Raw genomic sequence first — 24,711 nt, 5'->3', positions numbered from 1 at the left:
AATGCCACTGCCGTGAGCACGATTGTGGATCCAAGCAAGATGAAATCCTTGACAACTGGATTACCACCGTCTATTCACCTAAGTGCCTCTTGGTCATGTCCAGGTCCTGCGTGAGGACCACGAAGGGTCCTGGAGTACCCATTCTTTTCAAGGCTATCCACTGTTTGTTGTGACCCGCACAATCAAGCCCCTTTGTGTAGTCAATAGAACACAAGGAAGCATCTTTCTGGTAGTCTCTGCTTCCGGCCAAGATTCACCCGATGTCAGCAACGATAGCCTTTGTCCCAATCCTCTTTCACTTCCGGCCCGAGTCGCTCCTCGCGAAGGTACTGCTGGGATCCCTGTGGCATGAGTTTCAGCACAGTTCACTTGCAGCAAATAGCTACGAGAATGGGGTGTGGCACGCAGCAAATACTCGCTTGGTGTCAGCTGTCCTCGTTGGTTACTCTTCACAGTCCCACGTCTATGTCTTGTTTAGCTGTGCTCCATCTAGCTCTCCCAAACCTACCCTCACTGCCAGTGAGTCGCTCCAACTCAGAGAGACCCTATAGGCCAGGAGAGAACTGCCTACACCTGTGCGCTTCTGAGACGGTAACTGTTTATGGGGCCTGGAAGCCCGTCTTTCTCCCTTGGAGCAACTGGTGGGCTTCAAACTGTGGACTTTAAGGATCACTGCTCCACTCAGAACCACTAGACCAGGACTCCATCTGGCACTGACAAATATTGAAATGCCTGGATTGAATGACCGAGTGAGCCCCTGAGTGGGGACCCTGATGGTCTCCCAGCTTCCCCAGCAGCCTGCAGTGTGACCCTGTGAGGTCACTTTTCCCTCCTCTGTCACGCCTTTCCTCTATAAGATGGAATGACTGATTCTTTGCATCTCAAAACATTTTGAGATGAGGGAGGGATGTGAGTTTTGCCTGGAAATAAGAAGGGACAAAACAGGAAGGCTCTGTTGAAACACACCAGTTACAGGTCAATGTAATCGTCAGCTGTGACCCTGTGTCCTAGTTTAGGAACCGGGCTTCCAGGCAGGGTGGGTGGCCACACCTGATTGGCAATGCTTTCCAAGCCAGAGCACTGTGGGAAAGTCAGGAAGGGGGGCTGTGTCTGAGTGCCAGGAGCAGCTCCTGAGCGTGTCCTGGTACTCAGGACCCAGTCCACTGCGAGAGCCCAGGTTTCCGGAAGGTCCGTTGCTGTATTGAGCGGCCACAGTGCCCTGAGAAGGGTTGATGCTTCTGCCTTAGCACCTAAGCTTCTGGGTCTGTGTTTCATGAGCTTCATGGGAATTCTGGAGTGTGATCTGCCTGGGAAGGTACCCGATACGATCCAAGATGCTTAGTTAAATTAGAATTTCAGATAAATAACAAATACTTTTTAGAATAAGGATGTTTCGTTTGGACCCCATTGGAGATATACTAAAAGATATTCATTCTTTATCTGAAAATCTAATCTAACTTGACATCTGATGCATTTCTTCATAAAACTGGCAGCCCTGTCGAAACTCAAAGCAAACTCACCGCCATTGATTCGATTCTGACTTATAGCACCCCTCTCGGACTGGGCAGAACTTCCCACTATGGGTTTCCAAGACTGTGACCGTGACTATGGGAGTAGAAAACCTCATCTAACGGCTACTCTTGCAGGGAGGAGCGCAATGCATAACCACTATGCCACCAGCACTTCTTAGCAGCCCTGCAAAGGACGAGAAAGGAGAGAGGAGGCTGATCATTGACCACACTCCAAATGTATTCTGATCATTTCCTTTCTCTCGGCCCTTCACCCTTAGCTTCAGAGAGTGGGTCTGGTGGACACGTTCTCATTATGATGTTAAGAAGGGGTGGGGGGGTTCCCAAAATTTTCATAGTTCTCTGGTAAAATGAGGCTTGGGAAGTATGTTAGCTTCCTATTGTTGCTATTACAAATGACACGAACTTAGTGATTTTAAAGTAGGTCAGACTTATGACCTGACAGATCTAGAAGGGAGCCTTGGGGCCTGTGTAGTTAAGTGCTTGTCTGCACTGACCCCCAAAGATGGTGATCGAAACTAACCAGACAATCCGGTCAAAGAGGTATGGTCCATTCGCCCTGGTCAACATTGCAGTCTTGGAAGCCCCACGGGGAAGTTCCACTCCGTCCTGTCGGGTATGCACTGGGCAATAACTGCAAGATCAGCAGTTTGAAACCACTAGTCACTCCTCAAAAGAAAGAGGAGGCTTGTTGCTCCCATAAAGATTTACCATCTCGGAAACCCACTATGAGTCAGAAGCAACTAAATGTCAGTTGGTCTGTATTTTGTGTGTTTTTTTAAAAACGGGGCTGCTATGAGTTGGAATTGACTCAACAGCCATGGGTTTGGTCATTGTTCAGGATGTCAGCAAAGTCAAGGTGTCGGTGGGCCCCAAGCTGTGCTGCTCTCTGGGGGCTCTAGGGAAGAATCTGCCTTCTTGCCTTTTCCAGCTTGAGTCTGTCTAGGAGCTCTGGGGGTGTAATGGGTTACACATTGGACTGCCAACCCCAAGGTCAGCAGTTTGATCTTACCAGCCACTCTGCAGGAGAAAAATAGGCTTTCTGTCCCCATAAAGATTTATAGCCTAGGAAACCCTCAGTGGCAGTTCTACCCTGCTTTACAGGGATGCTGGGAACCAGAGTGAACTTGGTTGTAGTGAGTGAGCATCTGCGTTTCTTGGAGGACAGCTTCAAGCCATGGTCGCATCACCTGACCGTAGCTGGTGACACGGTCTCTTCTGCCTCCTCCTTCTACATCTACGTATTTTGTGGCTGCGTTGAGCCTTTGAGAGAATACAAATTGGTCTCTGTCCAGCGTGGCCTCTTCTCTCTGTAGTTTGCGCACGGAGTTCCAGACCTGCTGCTGAAGGACATTGCCTGTAGCAGGGCCCTGCTGGAACGCTTCATCATCTTCCACCAGCGACGCGGAGCCCAGACGGTACGCGATGCCTTGTGCCCCCTGTCCGCGGGGACCCTGCAGTGGATGGAAGACACTCTGTATGCCAACGTGGACATCTTCAAGCTCTTCCGTGTGGTAAGGGGAACGTTTAACTGCTTGCTGTTGGTAGGTCATTCCCTGGGGCAGAGGGCCTGTTGTTAAGCCAGGGTCTCAGGAGTCTCCATCAGGGGTGCCAGGAGGTACTGTGGAAAGTTCATGTCCATCCCCAATGTGGGAGAAGTCCTCTCCACCACAGCGAGGTAGGCAGTGAGACAGAGCCTTGGGTTTGACTGCTAGCTAAGTGATATTGAACAAAGTCCTTAACCACCCAGCGCCACCTTGACTCATATAAAAGGCAAAAATCACACTATAAAGAGTGGTTGGAAAAGAAACATTTATAAAATGTATGTAAAACGTTGAATAGATCTCAATGAATGAGAGCTTCACATGCTCACCTCTGGGTCTTCTGGAAAACGTTGGCCACCAGTGTAGATAAGTTGACCTTCGAAGGTATGACCATGGATTCTAGGACAGCTCTGCCTGTAACACCTGGGCAAGACCTTTCCCTAGGGACTGGACCCAAAACGCAGGCCACTGGTGTCAGAAGGTTCATGGACCACACAAGCAAGATCAGAGTCTGAGAGCTTCTGGCTGCCTGCCAAGTGCTGGCACTCAGAAACCAGGGCACGGCTCTTGCTGTTGCCCTCATTGGTCTTAACCTGGCCCTGTGTGCTCACCAACCACGTGTGTCCAGGCATTCAAGCAGGAGCTGGGCACCTCCCATGCTCCAGGCAAGGTGCGGGGGCCGAAGGTCCCATCATGACCCTCACCCTTGATTCCCTCCCACTGAAGTCTCCATTAGACCAGGCCATTTCACAGTGGTGCCCTTGGAAATACCAACACCACACACCTCTGTCCCCATACCTCTCCTCCAGTCGAGGTTCTCAACCTTGGCTGCACATCCCTGCGATTACAAATGCCTGGTCCTTATCCCCAGAGATTGCGAGTCAGTTGTCCTAGGATACATACTGGACATCGGTCATTTGAAGAGCTTCCCAGATGGCTCCAATATCCATCCAGGGGTGAGCACCATTGACCTAACACATAGGCGTGGATACTGGGGTGGGGGGGGTGTCAGTGGCAGAATTGTCACCTTCCCTAGGAAAGACTCAGGTTTGAGTCCTGGCTGATGCAGTTCATATGTGTTCACTGCCCACCTGTCCAGTGGAGGCTTGCCTGTTGCAATGATTCTGGTCAGGGATTAGGAATAAAGGCCTGGTGTTCTGCTCACAAATAGCTGCCAATGAACCACCCCCCTACCACCACCCTATCACAACAGTCTGGCCCCATTGGCATGAACCAGAGATTGACTCCAGGGGAGCGATGGGGTTGGATTTGCTATCTCAATTTCCAGAGGCCAAGCACGGTGGTAATAGCACCCAAGCATGTCTAAAGCTTCCAAGCTCCTCCGTCTAACCGCTCACAGAACCACACCGCTCCCGGGGAAGCAGTAGAGGGGATTGCCCTCCAGAGATGGTGGGGAGAGAGAAGCCGGGTAGGGAGTCTTGGTAGGCCCTACTCGCCCTCACAAAACCAGCAGACATGCTCCCAAGCAAAGAGGAGAAACACCGGGTCTCTGCTTCTGGTGCAAATGGAGCACTGATGGATTTTTTACTTACTAACAACAAAGACACTGACAAATTCTAGTCTTTAGGGTGAGATTTTTGCTTGTATTCCCCTTTTATTCATTCTATTGGTGTTTCCAGAAAAACAGCCCCAAGGCAGGACAGAAAGGTTCAGGGAGACCTTCTGACCCACAAAGAGGCGCATCAGCCAGGCAAGGGCTGCTCAGAGGCCACGGGGAGGGGCCTCTCCCGGTGGAGGCTGTTATTGCAGCTGGTTGGCGCTCAGCCACGCTCCCCAGCGTGGAGAGAGGAGCCTCCTGTTCTGCTGGGCTGTTTCTCCTACACGCGGCCACGCCATCAGTGCGGGTATGCGGTTTTATGAAATACAAAGTCAGTTCTCATTAACAAAGATGGAGCAAGGCTGCAGGAACCCCCTTGGACAGCACCTGCCCCGTGGTGGAAGGAGCCAGGGTGCCGTTGGGGTGGAGTGCAAACCCAGAGACCGGAGCACCACCCCCCCCCCCTGCAGCTTGCGGAGCTCACTGGAGTGGGGGTTGGGTGTTTAGTTCACACCGACTGGGGCCAGCTGTGTTTTCCCTCAGCCCTTGGAGATCAAAAGTGAGTGTCTTCATCCTCCAGTCATCCAAACGCTGTGACTAAGGCCTCCTCCTCCCCCATCCACACCCACCCTCTCACCCCACCCCACGCGGACACCCACACTCACCTCCTCTCCAGTACATGCACCCACACTAGCACCCTCACGCACACAGGCACTCTGGCACATATATCTGCTCACACACATAACACATGCTTCCTCGTGCGCTCAGTATGCACACACAGATCAACACACACACACACACACACACACACACACGGAGGCCTCAAAAGTTAGTGGAAATGTGGAATGACAAGATCACATTTTCCCCATGAACTTTTTTAGGTCCCCTCATGCCCTTCCCACCCACTCCAGGAGGACTGGGTCCCAGGGGACCTCGATGGGCTTTGACTGGTTTGCTCTGGGATTCCCCTGTGGTTTCACTTAGGTTGCAGGCGCTCCATGTCTTCACCCCTGGCTTCTCGGGTTCAAACGCCCCCAGCTTGAAACCCAGAAGCTCAGGCCTGGGCCCAAGGTATCATTGCCACGTCAAGTGTTTCATACCTCATTAAAAAAAAAAAAAGTTGTGTGTCAGTTTCAGGTGCCGGGTTGGGACGTTTCCCATCTGATCTGGCCCAGGGCAGCCTGCCCCTCCTCCCGGCCTCCTCCCTCCGCAACCCTTCCTGTTTGCTCCCGGCCTCTGGGGCGCAGCTTTGAAATCTTGCTGAGAAGCAAATCTGCCCCTTCTGCCTCCCATGTTTATTTGTGGAAGTTCGGCAGGGGAACTGAGGCCCGTGCCAAGGCCTGCCACGCTGCTGGGAAAGCTGTTTCCCTCCCTCCCTCCCTCCCCCTGCGCGCTGGCCTCCCCCACGGGTTGGCTCAAGGTTTTCCCCTTTCCGAAGCGTGTTCCTCTCTCGCCGTGGCCCCTCCGTGGCAGGGTCTGCTGCCCGCACGCACGCATGGGGCTTGCACACGGGGCTTGCACACGGAGTGCCTGCGTGGGCAGAGAGCACTCAGAGCCCTGCACCGCACTGGGCTCTGCTCCCTGCCCGGCTGCACGCGGGGGACCTGCCCACTGCCCAACGAGATCCGGCTTTGGCTTCTGCTCCCAGGCTCATTCGCGTCAGCTTGTTAAATTTCCACTAAGCCTTTTCATTTTCTGATGGCTATTTCTGCGTCAGAGGCCTCTCTGGAAAAGCCCAAGACTCCAGGAATGTATAATGAGGTGCCATCAATGAGTGCGTTTCCCGATTTCCTCTCTCTTCCCGATTTCCAAATCTCGGGGCTTTCAACTTTCCCCCACTTCTGCAGGAGAGGATTGGGAAGGGCCAAGTCAGAGCGGATGCCAAGTGCCTGCCGGCAACACCGAGGCAGCAGGCTAGGCGGGGTGGGGGTGGGGGTGTGGATCGGTGGGGCATGGTCCGCAGGGGCTACAGAACCTCTTCAGCAAGTGTTGGAAAAATGATTCAGCCACCATAAGTATATTTGATCTTCCAGCACGAGTGTTTGTTCTGTTCCATCTACAGAGCGTTGGGCCTTACCACTCACATTTTCCCTGTGTGAGTAGATTCTAAAAATAAGCAAGGAAACACAGTAGGGTGGAGGATACGAGTTTACTGTCCTTACGTGAAGCTACTGCCTGGCTTGTCACCCGCCTGGCTGGATTTCCCTTTGTCTGCCAGCACGCAGCCGTGCAGAGTTCAGGTGCTGTTCTCAGGACTGATGGAGTGACATATTTATGGGTGTTACAAAAAATTTTAAAAATCTAAAACCTACAGATTCCCATCTGAAAAAGCTATATCCTATAAAACTCCAAAGGAGCCCTTTAGTGGTAATGAGTTGGGCTGCAATCTAGAAGGTAGGCAGTTCGAAACCTCCAGCCACTCCTCAGGAGAATGAAGGGGCTTCCAACTCCCATAAACAGTGACAGTCTCACAGTCTCAGAGGGGCAATCCTACCCTGTCCTGTAGGGTCACTACGAGTTGGCATCAACTTGATGGCAGTAAGTTATAAAATCCCCAAAATAGAACATTCTGGAAAAAGCAATTTCCCCCTCCTCACTGCTATTGAGTCAATTCTGTCTCACAGTGACCCTAGAGGGCAGAGTGGAGCTGTCCCTTTGGGTGTCTAGGCTATATAAATCTTTATGGGAACAGAAAGCCTCATCTTTGTCCTGCGGAGCGGCAAACAGCTGACTTTGTGGTTGGCAGCTGAACGTGTGACCCATGACTCTACCAGGGCTCCTGGTAAAACTATAGGCAGTGAAGAGATCGATGGGTGCCAGGGGCTTCTAGAAGGACAGAGATGGGAGGAGGGACGAGTAGGTGGAGGACAGGTCATTTTTTAGGGCAGTAAAATGATTCCATATGACCCTGTCATGATGAACACAAGGCATGTATATGACAACGCCCACAGGTCTGTCCAAACACACAGAGTGGATATCCACTTAGCGTAACCTGGGGACTTCAGTTAGTACTCGCGGATGGATGTAAGTCCATCCATCGTAGCAGATGCACTCCCGGACTGTAAACAGGGTGGTAGTGGAAGAAGCAGTGTGCAGGGAGCTACGAGACTCCTCTGCCCTCGCTGCATAGTTACCCTGGACTCAGAGCGTGCACTACAAAATAAAGTCTAGCGAAGGAAAAGAAAGGTCCTTTTGGCATTCCAGAGAGCCAGCCTGCTGCTAGCCGGGGCACGTCGTCAAAGCAGGTCACCCCCGTGCCTTTAAGCAGAACCAGTCCTGGGGATCAGCCCAAATGCCACCAAGCGCAGGAGCTAGCTCTGGGAAAGCCTTCTCTAGCCCAGTGGGTCATTCATGCAGAGTGAGCACCATTGCACTCCAGGCAGCCAGCCCCGTGGCGTAGTGATGACCACAGGGTTACCGGTTCGAAAGTACCCTTTCTCCTCCGTAAAGAGTTACAGTCTCTGAAACCCGCCCAGGGAGTTCCACCTGCCCACGGGGGTCTCTCTGTGTCGGAATTGGCTCGACGGCAGGGCGTTTGAGTTTTTGTGTTAGTAATGATTGAAAGTTCTCATTCTCTACCGAACATTCGTTCTTAACTTTCACATGGATGAGGATTAGCCTTGAGAATCTGATAGCGAACTCTGAAAACGGTCGCCCTACAGAAATGTACATTTCTACGGGGGCAGGGTGCGGAGGCAGAGGGCAGACTTGGGGTGCCATGGAGCCAGTGAAGCTGGACCCGAGGTTAACAGTTTTTGCACTAACTTCTTCCTACCTTCCCGTAACCTGTGTTTTCCTAAACGGTCTCAGTACAGGCAGACTGGTTCTTTTTTACTTCTCCTTTCAACTCCCAGCTTCTCCCCTAAGTGGGCCCACAGGGAGAGGGGGCGCGGGCAGCTCTTAGTGCTGGTGGTAGGACATGTGTCCTGGTTCTGGGTGGACCTCTCAGCTTGTGGTCATTTAAAAGGGATCTCAGAGTCTCCATCTGAACACCCAGATAGCAAGCCTCCCGGACACATCTCTGGGATGGAAGCGAAATTTGCATTTGAGAAAAGACAGAATTGGGTCTTGAAACAAAAGAGCCCCTCATGCCAAAGCAAGATTGCCGCGGCTTAGCGGGGAGCCCCTTCCCGTCTCCTTCCCGGAGCAGGTCTGTCTACCGAGGCAAAACCTTTGACTGCCCCAAGATTCCAAGCTAGGGTTTTCTTTCATTAACCACGAATCAGGGCCAGGAGTCAAGTCACGGCAGAGAGAAGGGGCCTGGCTTCTGCTCAGCCAAAGAAAGTCCTGCAAGGCGTCTGGTCACATTCCCCAGAGCCCACCCCCTCATGCAGGCGCTGTGTCTCTCTCAGAGCCTGGGAGACAGCCTGTCTCTGTGACCTCTCCGGCAGAGACTGTTTGGCATTTTCCTCCTCTGAATGATTTAGTCTGAATTCTCCATTCATGACGCATTTCCTAGTACCCAGGGTGTCCCCTCCTGACTGCCCCCACACCACTGAAGCCAGCTTCCTCTCTTTTCATCCGATGCTTAACAACTGTCAGGTTGCAACAAACACGCTTCAAATTCACAGTCTCCCCATTGCCTAGCAACAGCTTCCCTCCGGATAAATCTGGATTTCCTGTTGCAGCGGCCCAGGACTGAACACACAAGGTCCTTGCAGCTTCTGCACTGCACCTCCGGCCTATTGCTCGCCAGACAACAGCTCCGCCCTTCTCAGAACCTTCTACCAGCTTCCATGGGCAGCCCCCAGGGAGATTCAACTGGAGCCTACCGATTTTCCCTCCAGTTGGGTACATCTTCGCGTTAGAGATTAAGGCTGTTTTCCAGATGATCTTCCTTGAATTAAAAAAGTAGGACAAACAAAAACAGTGCAGAAAGAGACTGGTCCACGGTCTGTCGTGGCGTCCATTTCCCAGCATCCTAAACACCCCTCAACAAGATTGTCTGGGCGCTCATCCCTGCACGTTATAAATGGCTCAACACTTGGCCACTCGATTGGCAGTTGGAATCCATTCAGAGTTGTCTTGGATGAAAGAGCTGATGATCTAGTTCCAAAATATCACCAAAAAAATTTAAAAACCACCTCACTGTCATCAAATCAGTCCTGACTCTTAGCAGCCCTGTAAAAGAGGGTAGAACTGCCCCTCTGAATTTCAGAGACTGGAGATCTTTGCTGGAGTAGAAAACTCTGTCTTCCTAAAGTGGGTGGTGGTTTCAAACTGCTGACCTTGTGGTTAGCAGTCCAACACGTAACCACTACGCCACCAGAGCTCCACAATATCACAGCAATTGGAAACTCTGCAGAGCACAGTTTTTCGACTCTGAAACTCCTGGGTTCAGCATTAGTTGGAATTGATTCCAGGACTTTTTTTTTAACACTGAGTAAAGAAGCCATGATACACAAGGAAGACAATATTCATGCTCCCCTGAGAATCCTCTTGGGACCTAAGTTGTCTCGATTACTGGCTAGGAAGGTATCAATTTCTTGGGTCCAGAATCAGGGCCCCCATACCCTTCAGACTGACTGCAGTGTATGGGAGGCACCTCACTTCCACAGCCCTGTGAATACATCTAGCTCGCTGACCTTCCTTAGAGTCTGAGTGCACCTTGGACTTGGGTGGGCAGTCCTGAGCCCAGTGGTACGATGGCAGGGTTATCTGGTGTCTGGAAAGCTAAGAGGACGTGCCGAGCGTCGGAAGTCGTGGGCGTGTGTGATGGCACTTGCCATTTTGGGTCTCTAACCTTTGTTCCAGAGATGTTTTCACATCCAAATAAACTTACAGTCTCTTCCGATTCTCTTGGCAGAAACAATTCACACAGATTTGAATAGACACTGGGAGAGGGAGCCGCAGGAGAAGGAGAGGCCTGGGAAAGCTGTGTTATAGTTTATGGCCTGGCAATTGCTGAACAGGCACACGCGAAGGGCCACCCAAGGGTCAGGCACTGCTCTGAGATGTGCGTGGTGGTGTTTGAAATGAAGGTTCTCTCCACGCAAGAGAACCAGGCACATAGCTGGAGTTTAGTAAATACTTGATGACTGCGCTTAAAATTATTAACAAGATTAAAAAATAAAATGTTAGCCAGACGCAGAAATGCATCTCCCCAAATACTTGGTCTTGCTCTTACCCGACTTGACTCTTTAGTACCCGTCTCTCAAGTCATTCTCTCTTGCTGATGTTCATCGTGTTCTTCCCAGGGCTTCCAACCGGTTCTTTCTGGTTCAGTCATGGCCAATGAAGCAGAACTGGACTGGGCCCGAATATGTAAACTGTGGGCGGACCAGAATGATAACCAGAGTGGGAAAGTGTCTGGGTTGATGACCTGTAGAAACTTAATCTCCCTTTTAGAAAACAAAGGCAGCATATGCACTGCACAGCAACCAAATATCTGAGGTTGGAAGATGGAGGTCAACCATGCTGCATGCAAGGTGTGTTGTTCTCCAGCCTCAAGGCCCAAACTCACTGCCATAGAGTTGATTCGGATGCCTTGTGACCCTATATGCCAGCCTCATCTGTCTTCCATCAAGTGACTGGTGGGTTTGAACCACTGACCTTACGGTCAAGCCAATGCTTACCCTGCCACACCACCAGGGGTCCTTGTTAGTCCAGGCAATTCCAACCCCCACAGCGGGCTTCTGAAAGGCTTCACGATGCCTCTTCCATGTTACTCATCCAGGTCTTGTACCCATGCGCTTTCTCATTGGAGTGACTGCTCGAGTACACTTTCGTTTTAAGAATTTAGGTCTATTCTGACTTCTCAGGGTTGGCCATGGTTGAACCAGATCAAACCAGCTGGAAGCCCCTGTTCCTCCCTTCACCTGGAATTCTGCTCTCTCTCCCCGTTCCACTCACATTCTCTTCACCTTCACGATCAACTTTTTGTCTTATTTTAAGCATCAGCTCAAGTGTCACCTTCCCTCGCTCCATGGGGAACTTTAAATCTCCATCATGCCTTATGGAGCTATTGCTCATAGAAACGCGTTTCTACTAGATCATAATTCACTCGTTAATACAACAACTATTTATTGAGCACTTGTTGCTTTATAAAAATAAAGCCCATCCCTATTCTTAGTGAGTTTCCAGTCCAAGGAAAAGGCATGTACATTACAAAGCTATTCCATCAGAAGCTCACTATGACATGAAAACTCGAAGCCTGGAAAATGATGGGAGTGGCTGGGGGGGGGGGGGCACCGGGCCGCAGAGAAGGGGAGCAGGAAGGGGGCTTTCCTGAGATGATGAAGGGGGTTCCTTCCGATGAGCTGACTCTGCCTGATAGAATTGGGTGAGGTGGGGTGTGTTCTAATGAGGTGGTTGGGGTGGAGTGGGACTGCTCATTTTATTCATTAGTCCCTAAAGTGATAGGCATACTATCTTGGGACCCCAAACTTAGCCCTGACCCACAAAAGAGCTGAATCCTAAAAATAAATAAAGACTGAAATACAAACAAAAAGCCTTGGAACTGAAATGTATAAGTATTCGATTGAACCTTTCAGCGAAGGCACACATTTAATCAAATTTATTGTTGACTTTAGTATTCACGAAATTTTAAGTGCAAAATCCAGCTTCAAGTTCAGGTTTTCCCACCTGCCATACATTTCTAAGTATTCCTGGTGATCACCAAGGAAACAAAGCCGGCTGCAAATTAAGAAGAGTTAGTCAGAGCCAAATAATTTCAAAATAAAAATTAAGATTTTGATAAAAATTAAATTTTATGTAAATAACACACATCTTCTATGTTTGTTTACCAACCACTCCCACTCCCTGAGATGTTTTTGTAAACATGCTATACAATTTTTTTAAAAACAGGAGCTTGTATTATTTGACATACTAATATAAAAAGATACTTAAAAACGAAAACTCATAGTGACCCTGCAGGACAAAGTAGAACTGCTCCTGTGGGTTTCTGAGACTGTATTTCTTTAAAGGAACAGAAAGTTTCATATTTCTCTCTTGGAAAGGCTGGTGGTTTAGAACTGCTGACTCTGCAGTTAGCAGCCCAATGCAAAACCACTCCGCCACCAGGGGTCGCCACAAGTCAGAACGCACTCAGTGGGGAGGAAATCTAAAAGAAGAAATAAAGGTGTTGTAACTGGCCAACTCTCCCTGAGGAAAGTCCATCTGAGCAGAGAAAGAGACACGAGGGTGCAGAGAATGAGCAAGCCTGAGTAAGTGGGGGTGTCTGCACCCAGAGCGCTGGGCAGCTTGTGGGTGCTGCCTGCCTCTGCGCAGGGTACTCTGTTGGCCTTCCTCTAGCGTCTTGTATGGGGGCTCTGAAGCAGCCATCAGAATCCTTTGGGCGTCTTTAATGTCACCCTGAAACCATTCGTGATTGACCGACTCAGCAGGGTGACCTGGAAAAAGAGCCTTTGTTTTTTTTTCCAGTAGATAAAAGAATTTAGTTTCTGGAAGCAATCTTGCAGAAAAGGTTCTGTGATCAGAAAGGAGGGAGGGGATGTTTTTCAAACACACAAGCGGATCGGACAGGACCTGTGAAGTGTGTCTGTAACAATATAGATACATTAAAAAAATTATTTCTCCTACCAATTGCAGCTTCCCACACTCCTAGACAGCAGTTCTCAAGGTATCAATCTGAGGTCCTGGGGAAGAATATTATCTGATATGTCTCCAAGAATTCAAAAGGTAAGTGGAATGATGATAGTCATTATAATTTCATTATATCGTTTCACCCTTTTACCCCACTTAAGTGATTTAATTGTACCTCAACCCTGTTCAAGGAAAAATACATTTAATCTTCCCATACATTTGTAATCTTCCTGAATACACTTTATTTTGTCATCTGGCAATTTCAAAGTACCCGTTCACATCCTAAATTATCTGTGCTCCGTGGTAGGGGGAAAAAAGAAATCTTAGGCAGAAATGCCTTTGAAAATAAGCAACTTGCCTGACGCAGTACAACTGATCAATGATGCCATGGAATCTAAGCGTTTTCAGTACTGATGTAGTCTGTTCTGTTATACTCTTAAAATCCACATAGAGGCATAGTGCTAAAAAGAAAGGGTTATTAAGAGCCGGAATGGACTTCATGGCAGTGGATGGATGGAGGCGGCGGGGGGGGGGGGGGGGGGGGGAGGGGGAGGGGCGGGAATAACAATAGGAGGAGCCCAGGTGGCGTAGCAGGTAACACTCAACTGCTGACCAGACATCTGTGGTTCAGACACTTGCTGGCACCACAGCAGACCTGGCCATCTGCCCCCATGAAGATGGCTGCCTAGAAATCCCTATGACCGCACTTCTACTTTGTCACATGGAGTGGAAATCAACTCGATGACGCCTGACAATAACACAATAATAATAGCAGATACTTCTGTAAAGAAAACCAAAATCCTCACAACTGGACCAGTAGGTACCAGTAGGTAAACGGAGAAATGATGGAAGGTGTTAAGCCTTTCATTTTGTGTGGATTCACAATCCATGCTCATGGACACATCAGTCAAGAGAACAAAGGATGCGCTGCACTGGGCAAATCTATGAGGATGTAACTTTGAGGAAGAAGGGGCACCTGACCCAGGCCGTGGTATTTTAAATTGCCTCATGTGCATGTGAAAGTTGGGCATTGAATGAGGAAGCCCCAAGAAGAATCGGTGCTTTTGAATGATGGTGCTGGCGAAGAAAGGACCAGGGACCGCTCAAAGAACAGACTAATCTCTCTTGGAAGAAGTATGGCCAGAGTGCTCCTTAGAGGCGAGGTATCAGGATATTGAAAAAGAAGGTCTTCGACAAGGTAGATTGACACATTGGCTGCATTGATGGTTCCAATATAAGAACGATTGTGAGGACGGCACAGGACCAAGCAGTGTTTCTTTCATTCTGTTGTACGTGGGTCCCGATGAGTTGGAACAGACTTGATTGCACCTAACAAGACGCTCTTACATAGGGTTTGAAGGCAGTGGGGGCTCAGTGGTGGAATTGTCACTTGCCCTGTGGGATAGCTCAGCTTGATTCCCTCACAAGCAGCTACCACCCAGCTATCAGTGACACATTGTGTGTCATTAGACTGCTAACCACAAAGCCAGCAGTTTGAAACCACCAGCCACTCCATGGTAGAAAGACGAGGCTTTCTATTCCCATCAAGAGTTACAATCTCGGGAACCCACTGTGGTGGTGTCTTTAATTTCACCCTGAAACTCTTTGTGATTGACTAGCTCAGCAGGGTGACCTGGAATAAGGCTTGTTCTATAGGGCCACTGTGAGTTGGAATTGTCTCGATGGCAGTGAGTTAGTTTTTTGGCTTGTATGGTGCCAAACAGGTTTTAGCAGAGCTTCTGTACAAAGATGAATTAGACAGAGAAGACCTGGCCATCTACTTCGGAATCAGCCAACAGAAGTTCTATGGGTCAACTCAGTGAATTGGGTTTGGAAGTTCTATGGGCTACCACAGTGAGTTGGGTTTAGAAGTTCTGTACCACAGTGAGTTGGGTGTAGAAGTTCTGTGGTCTACCACAGTGAGCTGGGTTTATAAATTCTGTATCACAGTGAGTTGGGTGTAGAAGTTCTGTGGTCTACCACAGTGAGTTGGGTTCAACTTGACAGCAGCCAACAAGTCCTACGGTAGGTGAGTGAGATGAAAGGGGGACACGAGGAGAACATGGCTACCCACCCTCCAGTATTCTCAGCTGATGTCAGCACCCCCAACTTGGAAATACTTCTCAGTGGACTCTGTCTTCGTGATGCCGAGTGCGGGCCGCCCAGAGTGTGAATGTGATAGAAGGGCCATTGTCCTGACGGCCACCTGCTGTAGTGGGAGTCTCTGGGGACTATTCTTTCCTCGTGAGCATTTTTAAAATTCACATCAGTATGATAGAGTTGCAAAGGATAGTGACTGTTAAAACTTTTTTCCCCCAAAGCCTATTAAGAGTGTTAATTCCATGAGGAGGTTCTAGAAGTGTCCTGTGTCTCTAATAACGTTGTGAACAAGGCTGGAGCAGAGGGCCCGGTTAAGCTGAATTGATACTGGACTATTTGACCTTGGAGCAGCCCCTTCATCTCCGAGTGCGCTCATAAAATGAGCAACATAATAATGGTAATGACCCCTTCTGAGACGGGCCTGCGCCTCCCTGTTCTGGAAGCAATTTGAGACTCTGCCTTTATTATGGAAGCGCAGACTGTGATTAGAGGCATGACTCCCCGAGTGGGTCTCGCTCATCAGTTTCAGAGGGCAAGTGCTGGCATGTGGACCAGGAGTGGATGACAGGGAGACATGCCGTGTTGCCGTAGGAGACCTGTTCTCAGTCTCACTTCACTGAGTCCTGCAGCTTTTAAAAATCCCTGAGTCTTGAGCCTGAGTGCTAAATTGTGTTCCGGAGGGGGAGAAGGGGAAGGGATAAAAGTGGCCTTGTTGTGGCTTTTGATATTTCCTCCCAGGGCCCAGCCAAATGACATTATGGGAGCTGAGACACTCACAGCGGTGGGGCCCTCAACTTCGTTCGCAGCGTCATAGAGCCTTCGGGGCCAGAGCCGAAGACTGCCCTGAGCAGCGCTGTGGGAAGGAAGTGACCACCGGCATCTTCTCCGTTTAAGAAGTGCTTTTGCTAAGAATGGAGACTTCATTTTAACACACACACACACACACACACACACACACACACACACACACACACACACACACAGAACCCACCAACTGCATACTCACATACTTCAGGGAGATGGAGGTGTGTGCATTTGATAAAAATCAAACAAATAAAAATACAGTAAGCTAAATTCTCCACTCCTTGCCGGAGACATGTGTTCTGCCCTCCTTGTCCATGCACGGAGGCATCCCACCGCCGTGTTACGGCCCCCTTCTTTCCAGCGCCCCCATCGTGGGGGCCTGCAGGACCCAAGCCCTGGTTCAGAGTGAAATACGTCTCTGGAGTCTGCCAAGGAACTTACATCAAGGGAGCCGCCGGAAGAGGACAGGGACTAGTACAATGCTCTGGGGATTCGCTCTTTCTTTATCCTTAAGGTTTGCCCTAGTTTTTGCCAAGTCCCTGAGTAGATGGTAATAGGCTTATTTTCACAGCTGGGCTCAGGACTGCTGATATTGTGAATATTTCCTTTTAACTCTACAAGTCAAACATGTGTGTGGAGGTCTCCCCACCCTTGGGAGCTTTGGCTCCACTGGGTAGGATGGACCTAGTTTTCCTGAAGATAATCCCAAATGTTTGTCTTTCCCTAGTTTGTCCTGCAGCCAAGTGTTCAAAACTTGCTGTGGGTGAGCAGGCCCTTTATACAGACCGGTGGCCCGGGGACCTTTGCCCAGCTGATGGGCGTCCTGTCTGACCTCCTGTGTGGCTACCCGGAGGGAGGAGGCTCTCGCGTCTTTTCCTTCAACTGGTATGAAGACAACAACTACAAGGCCTTCCTGGGCATCGATGCCACAAGGAAAGATGCTGTCTACTCGTATGACCAAAGAACAAGTACGTGTCCTACATTGTTGACCTTGATGGCTTCTCGGGGGATCTCCATCTTGTTGAGTGGCACTGAGCCCCGGAGGGAGGGCATGGGTCCTCCTCCCAGAATGTCCATCTCCCCCTGTAGAAAGTGGGTGGTGCTGCGAGAGGCTAGTGGACGTGAACCGTGGAAATAACTGAGGCCCGTTGGGAAGGGAACAGAGGGCCCACTTCCCGCTGATGGACAGGAACGAGGGTTCAATCATTCTGGAGGAAGAGAAGAAAGATAAATGGGGGCATACCTCGGCTGGCAGGGCACGGGCAAGTAAACAGGACTGCGGGTGTTTTCACAAACACAATGCAGTGAAAATCTATGTGTGTCCTACTGAATTACCTTCTGAATGGCAAAGTCATCATTCCCACTTTCACTATTTGTTTTGGCTCCTGTGGGTGGGTGGGGGTGGTGCAGGGGAAGAAATGCAATTGGGTGATTAAAAATTGAAAAGAGGCAGCCAAGGACGCAGCTAAGGGTGGTTGGGCCCTAACCAGGCCATAAGCCACAAAGAGGTTAAGCAGCTAATTGCAGGGTGGGGGTGGGAGGGACAATTACTGAGGCTGAAGCTCAGATTCCAAGGAGGGGGGACCCCTGTTTGACCACTCGGTTCCTTTCATGTAGAATGGCCTCTGGTCCTGGCAGTCATCTCCCCACAGGCTTCCCAGCCTCCCTCTTCTGAAGCAGAGGGAAAAAATAAACCCCAGCAAACCCTGTCCTTTGTCTCTCTGATGAGGCCATTATGGAGACGCACTGTGGCATTTTGCTACTTCCTAATGACAAGCTGTTACTGGAGAGTCTGTGCGGCCTATTAATTTAGGTGATTCCTCAAATCCTCCAGCACGAGTTGAATGAGATATGTGGTTAAGCCACAATAATGATGGTGGTTAGCCAGCAGCAGTTGGAGTTGGGGGAGGGGGTTCCGATCGCTGTACTCTGCCCCTTGTCTTCTGGCAGCATCCTTTTGTAATGCATTCATCCAGAGGCTGGAGTCAAACCCTTTGACTAAAATCGCCTGGAAAGCAGCAAAGCCTTTGCTGATGGGGAAAATCCTCTTCACTCCTGATTCCCCAGCCGCTCGCAGGATCCTAAAGAACGTAAGCTTTCAGCGGGTCTTGCCCTCAGACCTACAAAGTCTCCTAAAAGAATGTGTGTGTGTGTCGTGTGCACACGTGTGTGCATGTGCAAGCGTGTGCAGGCCCGCATGCGTCCCCCTAGCACGCCCGAGCCTGTCTTTTGCTAAGTGGAGTCTTGGGTTTCCTTGCCCATTTGTAGTCATTGCTTGGCTTCAGGGCCCTGGCTTCGCCTTCCCTTCCCTACTGCAGCTTGCACCGAAGGTTTCTTTCATCGTGTCCGAATTGTTTCCTCGACGGCAGGGTTCAGGGTGCTCTGAAGCCTGGCAGCGCAGACTAGACAAAGGGAGGGAGGCAGAGCATTGAGTCACAGGGACCTGGATCCAGCTTTCATGAAGCTCAGAGTCAATACCATCGTCATATTACGTGTACCTCGGAGATACTGAGCAATTAGATGCGATCCACCTGCGAGTCTGGGAACTAGCAGATCTCATTGGGAAACAGCCGTAGACTAAGAAAATGAAAATGCCTCCATGAAAAACCTTCCCCAAATATTTCAGACTTGTGTCAGAAGTAAGGAAAGCTCCAGCGGAGAGGAGTTTCTCTCTCTCATTGTCTGTGTCTCTGCCTCGTTTTAGGCCAACTCGACTTTCGAAGAATTGGAGCGTGTTCGGAAGCTGGTCAAGGCCTGGGGAGAAGTAGCCCCCCAGATCTGGTACTTCTTTGAAGAGAGCACACAGATGACCTTGATCAGAGTAAGGAAGGTCTTCAGGGATGAGTTGGGGTGAGGAGGGGTGAAGTGGGGGCAGGAAAAGTCCACTTATTTCCATTTCCTGGGAAAAGGTCAATCGTTGATGGACTTAGATTTGAAAAACAGAAACAAGATGTAACAAGTAAGGTACAAAGGCACTAGGAGCTGCCACCAACCAAATAGAGTCACAGATTCTGGGTGTACAATGTTTCTGGAACTCAGGGTGGCATTTTGAAACTGTGCCACAAGCACCAATGGCTGCCGGAGCTTTATTTCTTTTATGAATTCCCTTGAGGGCCTCCTACTCAGAGGCCCATCCCTCCTCCGGGATGCGAGGTACGTAATTGCAAAGGCGGTGGAGCCTGGTGGCTGGTCCAAAGGCAGGAGATGAGATTGTCCTGCATTTCAGGGACATTTAGAAGAAAATGCATAAGAGAAAGAAAGCTTCCATCCATCATCAACACGAACATCTTCTTTCCATTAGAGACTCATATATTAGGGGGAAATGAAATGTGGATAGGTCTACCTTATCATGGAAGAAAAATTACGAGCTTTGTAGGGGCCTGTGAATCTGTACCCCTAGTCATTAAAAGTGGGAACTGGCCTAAGATCTTGTAAGCTTTCTTGTAAAATGTGCAGCTGTGTTGCTTTCTCCCAAGGACACCCTGGATAACCCAACGGTAAAAGATTTTTTGAATCAGCAACTCAGTGAAGACGGCATCACTGCTGAAGCTGTGTTGAGCTTCCTCGACAAGGGCCCCCGAGAGAGCAGGGCTGACAACATGGCCAATGTCAACTGGAGGGACATATTTAATATTACAGATCGCAGCCTACGCCTGCTGAATCAATACCTGGAGGTAAGGGGTGGCCAGTTACACAGGGACCATAATGGGGCTGAAGAAGGCCTCCTGGGTGGGCCCAGAGACCCCTTCCTCATCAAGTGGTCTTGGATTTAAACTCTAATTTCCCCACTACAGAATACAGGTCCCCAAAGTCCCCAAACAGAGATGAATCCTGTTCACTCTAAGATTATCCATCATTAAAACCCTTGTCCTTTTGCATTTCTTATCTTCGAACTGAAAGGTTGGAACTGCTTCCGCTACAGAAACATGTGATGGCCTGCTTTCTTAAAGACGTGCAGCCTTGGACACCCGATGGGACCATTCTATTTGGTTCCACATGGTCACTGTGCGTTTACATCAACTTGATGGCAAACAGTTTGGTGGTTTGGGCTTCGTTGCTCCTGGCTTCTATCTTGTTGCTGATTTTGGTAAATTCAGCTCTGATTCATGGCGATCTTCTGTATGACAGAATGGTATTCTGCTCAGTCTGTCCCTCTTCATGCCTGAGTGCACAGTTGAGATTATTGTATAGTACCTTCCAACCAGCGGTTCATCTTCCAACACTATCTAAGCCAGCGTTCTGTTGTGAGTCATGAGCTTTCAATTGGCGGATTCTCAGAAGAAGATCTGCAGGCTTTGCATCCCAGTCTGTCTGCGTCTGGAATTTCCACTGAAATTTGTCGACCTTAGGTGACCCTACTGGCGTAGCTTCCGGCATTGTACCAACACACAGGCTATGACAGTACAATAACCTAACAGATAGGTGTTAGCTTCCCACATAGTCCATATGCAATGTCAATGTCTGTCCTCAACTCTTTCCTGTCTGCTACGGGAATAAGGGAAGCAGAGTTAGCAGCATCTGAATGTCATGGACTGAGCAGGACTGTGAGATGGAGGGTGTTTCCCCAGAGGAATCCCAGAGAGAGAAGCGTATGTCCACCCAATCTGGGGAACTTCTTCTCATTTATCCTGTGAGATTCAGCTCCCAAACATTCTCTTCTGCTTCAATAGATGAAGCTACTGATTCCATTCTGGATGTGCTCCTGGTCCTCTGTTACCACCTCTCTCAGAGCCTTGTCCAAGGCAGACAGGAGTTCACTGTCAAAGTGTGCGTCTCTGGCTGAACAGATGAACTGGAATTACTAGGATCAGGGAACACAGCTTAGCCATTTTCAAATTGTTCACCTATAACCCTCAGGGCTTACCATACCTGCCAGTGGCTCAGGCCTGCTCTCCAGTCCATCTGGAACCATTGGAAGGGGAAAGATATTCTCGGCTACAAGAGAGGAAATTAAGCAGAAGACCCCCTAGGAACCAGCTCCCCTAGCCCTGGCCAGATTGCTGGGTCCTAAGGGATCCCTGACTAGTGAGAAACAGTCTGGCCACCTGTGACCCAGGTGGTCTGGAGGACTGCTCCCTATTGTCCCTCCCACCACCAGAATTTCCCCAAGTGTGTGCCCCTCCCTTTCAGGGACATGGAACTGGCAGCCCATGCTCCCCCAGCAAAACTCAAGGAACCACTAAATGAGTCCCAACTTGTCAGGGAATAAGAATGACCTTGGGGTTTTTATAAAACAGAATCCTGAGCAACAACCCAGACTGGACTGACTTAAACGACCCCTGAGAGAATCCAGACCGGTTAGATGTGGGGAGCCCTGAATTCCCCTGGTACAGTTACTGAATTGACACCCCTCGCCTCTGGACCTCTCCCAGCAAGCTCCACATTCCAAGTCTTAGCCAGCATTACCTACCCAGTTGTCCTCATGCATCTTGACTGAGCCCTGGGAGGGGAAGTGGGTGGGAGAGAGTGATCTAATCCTTTATTTTTGCAGAATGAAGTTCAGTGGTTCATATATATACATATTTTTGTACAGTACTACCCGTGGGTAATAAAGAATAATTCTTATCTTTTGCTTGACTTGAAATATGTATCATGCACATAGGAAGTCTTATTTCCTTGAAGGATCACTTTTCTGTACAGCTAATGTTGAGTACAGCTCTGCCCAGACCTCTGTGTACGCACACTGCTTACTTGGCTGAGAATTCAGTCTCGAGAGTCAGACTGCCTAAGTTCAAATCTCAGTTTCCTCATCTTTAAGTTGGGAGTGTTAAGGGGAGTATTCATTCCTCTCTTTTGCTGGTCCTCTACTTCACCAAACATGGTGTCTTTCTCCAGGGATTGGCCCCTCCTGATCACATGTCCGAAGTCCATGAGACAGTCTCGCCCTCCTCGCTTCTCAGGGACATCCTGACTGTAGTTCTCCCAACACAAATGTGTGTATTGTTCTGGCACCCCATGACATAGTCCACATTCTTCACCACCACTCCGATCCACGCTCCCCTTAGTCTGCGGTCTCCCCAGGCCATGGTTCAGCTTTCACAGACATACAAGGCAATTAAAAGTACCAATACTCGGCTCAGCCTCACCTTCGTCTTCGAAGGGATAGCTTTGCTTTGTAACATTTTTAAGATTTTGGTTTTATTTTTCAGCAGAATTGCCCGATGCAATACGTTATTTGAATTTCTGACTGCTGCTTCCATGGATACTGACAGTGGATGTCAGTACAATGAAATCCTTGACAACTTCAATCTTTGCGCCATTTATCATGATGCTCATTGGCCCCGGTGTGAGGATTTTTGTTTTCTTTAGGTTGAGGTAGAATCCACAAGGAAGGCTGCCATTAGTCTTTGATCTTAACCTGTCGAGTCCGCCTCACTTTCAACTAGCAAGGTTGAGTCATGTGCACATCACACGTTGTTTGTGAGCCTTTCCCTGGTCTGAGGTCCTGGTCTCCTTCACAGAGTCCAGCAGAGTGAAGAAGCCTGGTGAGAGGATACAACCCTGACACACGCCTGTCCAGATTTGAAACCATGTCGCACTCCTTTGTGCTACTCAACTGACTAAGGACTAAGACTAGACACGGTGCGCAAGGACAAGCATGTGTGTGAAAGTCCAAAGGTCGCTACAATGACAGGAAAGAGAGAAACGATGTGTTAGTCTGGGTTGACTAGAGAAACAAATCCAGAGACAATCATATGTGTGTAAGAGAGAACTTTATATCAAAGAGCAATTGTACATTAAGAAAACCTCCCACCCCAGTCCAGATCAAGCCCATAAATCTGAGATTAGCCCAGATGTCTGTTCCCAGTCTATAAATTCTTCTTCAGACTCACGTAGCACATGCAACGACACCAAATGCAGGAAGAACGATTACCTGTCATTGGGTGGAAAGTCTTGTGGACCCAGTGGTGGTGGAAGCATCTCAGCACTGGCGTGGGTCTCCACGTGGCTCCTCCAGCCCCAGGGCTCTGGCTCCATCAGCTTAGCACATCTGGCTAGTCAACAGGAAGACGAAGCAGAGAGAAAGTGTGTGTGGCCTCTTGTGAGCTATTTATCTCCGCTGTGCTTCCAAATGCGGTCATCAAGCGGTGACCTGATTAACAAGCTAGGCTCCACCCCTTCGCAAATTGACAAGAGATTATGTAACTACCACAACTCTTGGCAGTCTGAAGTTGACACTAGATTATGTAACCGCCACAACTCTTAACAGTCTCAAAGTGACACTGGATTATGTAACTACCACAAATGGGCACACTGAATGTCAGAAGATATTCTGGAGCTAAAGCAAAGGGGAGAAATGACAAAGTAAAAGAAATGAATGGGAGATTTCAAAGGCTGGCTGCAAAGCACCAAATGAAGTCACCATGGAAAGTGCACAGACCTGGAGCTAGGAAACGAAAAGGGGAAACCCTGCTTGGCACGTCTCAAGCAGAAAGAACTGAAGGAAGAGTTGAACACGTCAGGATTCTCCTGGCACAATCGTGAACTGCTCCAGAAGCATCAACAGGAGAGTTGCTTTACCGAAGAGCTGGTCAACACACAACCATTCCAAGGGGTCGCAGAGGATCAGGAGCCAATGACACTGAAGGAGGAAGTCCAGACGGCGCTGAGGGGGAGGTCCAAGAATGGACCGAATACCAGCAGAAAGGTCTCAACATATCCGGCATCACCAGAGGTGCTCACGTGTCTGTGCTGAGAAAACTGAAAGACAAACTGACTGGAAGAGATCCATTTTCATGTCCGTTGCAAAGAAACGTGATCCAACAGAATATGGAAATGACCAGACTGTCACGCACAGGTCAAATTTGCAGGCTGTCATTTAAACACGGTCGTAGTGGCGTGTCCACAGGGAACTGCCAAGAGTCAAACGGAATCCAGAAGAGAATGTGGAACAGAGGGTATGCCTGCTGGCATCAGCATGCCCGGATCTGAGAGTACCACAGAGGTGTTTATCTGTGCTTTATTGACTGTGCAAAGGCCTTCAACTGCTGGGATCATTGCAAATGAGGGCTTGCATTGCAGCCGTGGGGATTTCAGCACACGTGTGCTCATGCTTGAGATACAGATTTTAAGTTGAAGGCAATACAAACAAAGAAGCAAAAACTCTCATGGAAAAGAAGGTGGCATCATCTTGCTCAGGCCCTGTCACCTCCCTGGTACCCATCTAGAGATTGTGAAGCTCTAGGACCGACCAGTTCATCACATCCTGAGGAGCCACCAAGACTGCTTTGCAAGGGCCGAGCAATCCTATTAGCAGGGCAAAGTGCCCCTAAGCAAAGGCAGTGGTGGCCACAAGTCAGTGACCTCCTCCAAGGATTGTCAGCAGGATTCTGATGGTAACAAAAACCCCACAGATAATGAGGTTGTGGTTTCTGATCTTCTTGCCCTTGGGGGTGCAGGACAGGATGGAGAAGGAGACAGAGAAGTAACAAACTGGAAGAAGAAAGGGGAGAAGCAAATCCCTGGCCATCCATTCTGAAGGTCTCGACCTTTGCTCTTCTATTTTGGGAAGTCTGAAGGGACCTTGGAAACCCTCGCCCCACCCTAAGGACCTTCATTGGTTGATTGCTTTCACTACCAGTTGCTGCCAAGTCAGCTCCAACTACACGTTTCAAACTCTGCTCCATGGGAT

General features: G+C 49.4%; 1 protein-coding gene across 1 annotated transcript in view; it reads left to right on the top strand.

Moving 5' to 3' along the window:
* Window positions 1–24,711, top strand: part of ABCA4 (ATP binding cassette subfamily A member 4) — a 163,929-nt gene that overhangs the window by 33,465 nt on the left and 105,753 nt on the right. The window contains exons 6-11 of the mRNA XM_075539832.1: window positions 2,846–3,043; window positions 13,182–13,271; window positions 16,807–17,047; window positions 18,030–18,169; window positions 18,784–18,900; window positions 19,556–19,753. Coding sequence (XP_075395947.1) covers window positions 2,846–3,043; window positions 13,182–13,271; window positions 16,807–17,047; window positions 18,030–18,169; window positions 18,784–18,900; window positions 19,556–19,753 — 984 coding nt within the window. The remainder of the gene's footprint in view (window positions 1–2,845; window positions 3,044–13,181; window positions 13,272–16,806; window positions 17,048–18,029; window positions 18,170–18,783; window positions 18,901–19,555; window positions 19,754–24,711) is intronic.

This window comes from Tenrec ecaudatus, chromosome 1 (genome assembly GCF_050624435.1).
Source record: "Tenrec ecaudatus isolate mTenEca1 chromosome 1, mTenEca1.hap1, whole genome shotgun sequence".
Taxonomy (NCBI): Eukaryota; Metazoa; Chordata; class Mammalia; order Afrosoricida; family Tenrecidae; genus Tenrec; species Tenrec ecaudatus.
The sequence above is the reverse complement of the archived record's forward strand: the minus strand, read 5'-3'. Positions and strand labels throughout refer to the sequence as shown.